This window comes from Condylura cristata, unplaced genomic scaffold (assembly GCF_000260355.1).
Source record: "Condylura cristata isolate star-nosed mole 26May11 unplaced genomic scaffold, ConCri1.0 scaffold00031, whole genome shotgun sequence".
NCBI lineage: Eukaryota > Metazoa > Chordata > Mammalia > Eulipotyphla > Talpidae > Condylura > Condylura cristata.
The window spans coordinates 14,519,573-14,525,572 of NW_004567132.1; the positions used below are offsets into that span (position 1 = coordinate 14,519,573).

The following is a 6,000-nucleotide window of genomic DNA, read 5'->3' on the forward strand; positions in this document are numbered from 1 at the left end:
TTAAACTGCCTCCCACCACCAACCGTCACTGTGACTCCACACTCCCAGAGCCCCTACAGCATTCAAGTAATTTGTTTATTTAGTAAACTCGGTTCTGGATTCCTGAGCCTTTCCTGTTTTAATAGTATAGTGTTGTAGGGTAGCAGAGGGGTCTCTACTGTGTAGTACTGAGACACATGGTGAAAACCCCAAGAAGCAGACTGCTACTTCAGCAGCTTCTGCTTCATTAAGTATGGCAAAGCAATGAGAACTGTTGCAGTAGACTGCTTTTTTTTTTTGAAATGCTGCCTTCCGAGAAGACCTATTTTTAAAAAAGCATATGCACAGGAGACTGTGTGGACAGCTCACAGGTGATTTGGTGGTGAGGATTTTATGGGGATTATATCTGAGAGGAGAAATCAAACATTATACAAAAGTGAACAACCATGTCAAATAAATATTAAAAATAAAATCTCAAACCAAAACAAATTAAAAAAATTAAAAATGCACGTGTCTGAGCTTGCCTGTGAGCAAGGCACGTCTTTCTGCACAGCAATGCCATGTGGCTTCATGTGTGGCGGCTACTTACTCTTCTGAAGGCCCGCAGTAGCCACAGACTCTATTGATGAATTAGGGTCATAGCATAAGCTTAAGTCCACACTGGTGATTCTGGAGGAGTTGCCTTCCCTTCTTAAGCGCTGACCAATTAATATGGAAATGTGAAAACAGATTTCCAAAGAGCAAACTTGGGTAATAAGTTAGCTCTCACTCAGGTGCTTTCACAAATTATCTTGCGTCAGTCATGTTTTAACATGAAAAAATATATACGCCTCAAGGACTACATTGACTTTTTGTTATCTATAACTCTACTTAAGAGGGAAGACGACCAGGCTCCATCCAACTCCTGCGGAAGACAGGCCTGGCCGCCACGGGTAGCCGACTCACCACTGCCACCTGCTGACCACGGCCCTTCATCCTCCCTCTTCAAGCCCACAGCACAGCTGGGGTGTTGGGTGATGTTTCTCAGTAGCTCTCTAGCCAAGGATACATGTGGCTCAGAAGTGTTGTTGTTGTTGTTGTTATACCTCTGGTGATCTGGATCTTGTTTCTAGAAACCATATTCAGTTGTCATACATAAATGACAGTCAGATTTTGAAGACTTAAATTAAAATATTTCAATGAACTAATGAGGTTTCATTTAAATGATATAGGGAATACCTCTGCTGTTATGGAGGAGTCATCTCTCAGACTTTACTTTGTTCTACTATAACCTTAAAATGTGCAGTTGGCAACAGCAGTAAAAATATTTAGCATAAAACATCCTACATTTTACAATAAATATTAAAAAGCACTTCTGTTACACAATTATCATGCAAGGAAAAACTAAGGCAGCTGCCTGTCCACATCCACACACTATGACAGTGTTACAGCCCAAACATCCAGTTAGCCAAGAGGACACTCCATTTGCACCACAGCAGAACAGGGCTTACCTGTCTAGCCGACAGGTAAATGGGAGGGACTTTGAATTACTATATATAATTTCTGCCTTAAAGTTTCTAAAATGATATTTTTCTAGCATCTACCCTTCTTTTCTGCCCCTAAAAATGATCAAGTTGCTACTTAGAAAAGTAGCATTACTCTAACAACTTTTCTTCTTCCACATGTTAGGTGCTGTATATTGGGACTTTTAGTTTGAATAGACTTGGAGTTCGCCACTTCTCTCTGCTTGGTCTGAAGATTTTACCAAAACACCCTCAACTCCCTCCACCTGACTTCCAGTCCACTCCTGTGCTGATACAGCTCAAGTGCTGGGTGTGCTTGCCTTCCCCTGGAGCTAGGCAGCTTCTGACACTCCTCCCACTACTTCTCACCCTCAGAGTCCCAGTCCTTGATCTAGGATTCTACCTTGTTTCTCTGCCCACCTCTCTAATGGGTCCTCCTTATCAATGATATTGCTTACGCCTTTTCACTTTATCTTACCTCCAATTTCTAAGTCCTTTTCAGGCTTCAAGGTGTGTCTCATCATAGAAGGAGCTCAAAACCAACCCACGCTTTCCACTGCCTAATAGACACCTTTAAGCTATGTACCCTTATAATGCTGGTAATAGTATGATGTGTAACAGTTTGCAACTCACATTCATTTATGTTGTCTACTGAATGGCACAAAACCCTGTGAGACTAGTCTCACCAGGCCCCTGCTAAGTGCCCCCACAGTTATACCTCAAGGAAAGAAATACCCCTTCCCTTCAGTGTCCTGTCTGATGTATATCCTGGGAAAGCACACCAGAGAAGGAAACCACCAAACAGACTAGGTTTATGGAAGCCTCTTCTCATGCCCATTGTCAAGATCCTATTAGAGATTCAACTTTTAGAAGCAAGGTGTCTTAGACAGTGACAAGAGGTAAACATGAGAGTCCTCACTTAAGGTCATATATAGACTCTTGAAAACTGATTTTAAGGGAAACATGTACAATGAAACCAATCCATAGGCTGATTGATGTACATAAGATTTAAGTTTCTACAGCACACCTGTTGTCACAAAAACATCACCTAACTTCTAGATATAGCCCCCAAGGCTACTAAAATAAAACAATCATCTGTATTCACTTTCTAACCTGCTTATTCCAACTCAGGGTTTATGGGTGCCTAGAGCCTAGCAACTCAAGGTGCAAGGAAGAACCTACTCTGGACAAGAGACACTGCCTAGCAGGATACACCATCACCCACACACACTGCAATGGGGACAGGGAGATACATCAAGGGCTCTAACACACCACCTTCAGGGTGTGGGAGGAATGGGCAGGCACCAGGAGAATGCAAATTCCACACACAGTAGCCCCAGCTGAGAGTCAATTTTTTTCTTAACATTATAACAAAAATGATGCTGAATGAAACAATATAATTCAAGGGTTTGCTTTACATCTTGACCCAGAACTTGACTCCAAAGCTCATACTGACCTAGATTTCTTAGCGACAGGCCTTTTCCTGTATTTAGTTCCCTCCTCTGTAAAATGGGGATCATAACTAGCTCACAGGATTATTGTAAACTAACTGGAACATATACACAAGTTTCCTGGCACAAAGAAAGGGCTCAATGAATGGTGGACATCATTCCAAGTTTTAAACCTTTACCTCAGAATCATTGGTTCCTCCCAAAACATCACTGAGAATTTGTATGTACTCAGTTGCACCTTTTAGTATATCAACTTTGCTAGGCTTCCTACTCTGGGGAAGAAATGGTACAAGTGCCTTCAGTTTGGCAAAACCACGGTTGAGATTTTTTATCTGTAAAACAAAAAGGAACAGTGACACAGAGAGACTAATTTATACAGACATCCCCCAAGCCATAGAAGGGGGTTGTGAGGGTCACTGCCACCGCTCTCTTGCATTGGGAACACAAGCATCACTGCCCCAAGGGACAGTGCTGTTCCAGGCAAGAAGAGGAGTGGCACAAGCTGGACCTTGCGGGTAGGTTGGCTGTAAGGGAACAGCATTCGCCTTGACCTCCTTTCCTTTCTGTGTGCAATGGAGTAGGGGTGAAAGGCTGAGTTGATACACACCAGCTCCAGCACTAACCAGTTCTAGGAGAGTGTGAAGGATACTAACATCACCAAGCCCTGATCTGTTTTCCTGCAAAGTGAGAAATGCCCACTGTATAGCTTTTCGTGGTGATTAAGTGACATAAACAAACATATACTAATTCTTCCTAACCTGGCAAAGAAAGTCTTCGATAAGTGGGAACTTTATTGGTAATGAATAAAACCCACACAAGCATTGTGCCATACTCTTCAAGCGCCAGTGGATGATGTTAAATCAAGGGGAGCCCAGAGAGTCTTCCTGTTGGCCAGACTTGAAGTAGAATGAGGCTCCTCATCCTTGTTTAAACTCACCAGGGTCTAATCCTCAGTTCTGAAGGCCCACGTCTCTTGATGGTCATCCTCTGGAAAACACAGCCCCTGGAAGAACTTTCTCCCACTACACCAAAAATTTCACATGCTCACTTATATCTAAAACCCCTTCCCATTCCAAATCCAAGTAGATGGTGGATATAGTTCTATCACAGAATACACGTAAAATACTGAACTTTATAATTAAAGAACTACAAATTAAAATAAAAAATAGATGTCTTTTTTTTAATGTAACAAGCTGGGGTTTTTTCAGCTTTGGGGATAATATAAAAAGGGAATAGCTCTGAACCTTATAAGAAGGGATAAAAATGAGTAAACTTTTCTAGAAAGCAATTGGGCAACTTATATCAAAAAGGGTGAGGTTCTATATGCCCCAGTAACTTCTAGCATCTTATTCTGAAGTAATTATCAGACATGCACATAGATTTAGGCACCAGTACAAAGCTGTGAAAAACATACTTGCCCAAAAGTAGGAAACTGGATAAGGCCCATTTATGTGACAGATGTGTGCCAGGTTAGGAAGAAATATTTTATGTGTCATTATATCACTTAATCAAAAGCTGGTCTCTGAAAGAATGTTTAAGAATGTGAGGGATGTTTTTGTTAATGTTCTGTGAAAAAAAATTACCAGCGAGACCATCACAGTTTTGTAAAATTGTATGTGTACACATGTAGAAAAATTGAACTGGAAGGATAAGTACAAGATGATCATTCATAACAGTTAAACCTGTGTTAAGGCTGTTTCCATTCTTTTCTATTATTTTCCAGGTATAGAAATTTACATCATAAAGGAAAATAAAGGTCATGAGTTTTCAAATAGCAGATAAAAATCAGGACCAATTCTCTACAGAAAGCAATTCCTTACTGGCGGGAAAGTCCACTTAAAATGCAAAGTATTAGATCGGAATCTTGTTTGACAGCCACATCACATCAAAGCACAGCTTTTTTCCAAAAGGGTCTAGTGCTTGTTAAAACCATACTTCTCTGCCCTTGAAATTCCCCCTCTTTCCAATCTTTGCGCCTGCCCTCCTAGACTAAGCTCTTAGTTGATTCTTTCGGGCTACCCGCAGTGTATAGGCACAACCCCGAGACTTAGCTGCGTGCTCCCTCCTTTTCCCACCACCCAGCCTACCCTCTCCAGGACCCCCCTCCGCAGCAACCCCAGCCAAAGATTGCAGGGGGGCAGAACCCACCGCAAAGCAGACCCTGTCGGGCCGGCTTTGCTAGCAGTACTAAAAGCGACCAGTAGAGGCCGCTCCGACCACAGCTCACAGCACCACCCCGCTGGTGAGGGACGCGCCCCTGCCGGCTCCGGGACTGAGGCTTTCTCCACACAGCAGTTGAGGGGGAGTCTGGGTACCCAATGGGGTGGTGTGTCTCCTTACTTAAAAAAAATAAAACAGTAACTCTGTTAAGCTGTCTGCCCTCTCACCACATGTGCTTCCAGGAGGTGACACCGAGCACGCGGAAAAGCGGGTGATGAGAGGGAGCCGTCGGCGCCCCCAGCCCCTGCACGGCACTGACAGCTACGAGATTTCAGCGCGACTCGGCCACGCGAAGCTCCGAAAAAGCATCTGCCCGGCAGACCCCTTTTAAGTGACCCCGCTCTGTGCCATCCCCCACCTCGGCGCGGGCCTGCACTCGCCCGGGGGGTAGCGGGGAAGGTGGCTGCCCGCCCGCCGAGAACCGACAGCTGGGCTGAGGTGGCGGCAACCCGACGCGGCCGGGCCTCAGGAGTCCACGTCGCCTTCGGCCCCCGAGGGCGCCGAGTGTGGGTGCACCCGGCCCACAGCAGCTGCTCGGCGGCGGGCGGCGGGTTCGGGGACCAGGGCCCTCCCGGGACGGGGTCCTGAGGGGCGGAGCCCGGGCGGCCGGGGTCCGCGCGGGACAGGGGCTCACCCGCTCGCGCTCCTTGGCGTTGGCGACGCGCCGCCGCTCCAGCACCAGCTGCAGGTCCTGGGTGGACGAGTAGCCGCCCGAGGACAGCCGCCGGAGCCGGCAGATAGCGGCCAGCTGGGGCAGCGGCCCGAACTGCTCCCGCAGCACGTCCTCCAGCACTTCGGCCTGAGGGGCGCCCAGAAGGAAGGGCACGGCGTCCATGGCTGAGCGCGCC

At 46.0% G+C, this 6,000-nt stretch overlaps 1 protein-coding gene across 1 annotated transcript; it reads right to left on the reverse strand.

Moving 5' to 3' along the window:
- Positions 1 to 817: 817 nt before the first annotated feature.
- Positions 818 to 5,987, reverse strand: FIGLA (folliculogenesis specific basic helix-loop-helix). The gene is made up of 3 exons (XM_004691352.1): positions 5,787 to 5,987; positions 3,112 to 3,264; positions 818 to 1,087 (listed from the first exon to the last, which is right to left on the reverse strand). Exons 1-3 carry the CDS (start codon positions 5,985 to 5,987, stop codon positions 818 to 820), a joined length of 624 nt encoding a protein of 207 aa, XP_004691409.1.
- Between the last annotated feature and the right edge of the window lie 13 nt (positions 5,988 to 6,000).

Bases quoted from the DNA above. Each gene is read 5' to 3' on its own strand.
- FIGLA (XM_004691352.1), bottom strand. From the start codon at position 5,987: ATGGACGCCGTGCCCTTCCTTCTGGGCGCCCCTCAGGCCGAAGTGCTG. The intron at 3,265-5,786 runs GTGAGCCCCTGT...TTTGTTTTACAG, and splicing joins ACGCCAAGGAGCGCGAGCGG to ATAAAAAATCTCAACCGTGG. The intron at 1,088-3,111 runs GTAAAGGTTTAA...TATGGTTTCTAG, and splicing joins GAGGAACCAATGATTCTGAG to AAACAAGATCCAGATCACCA.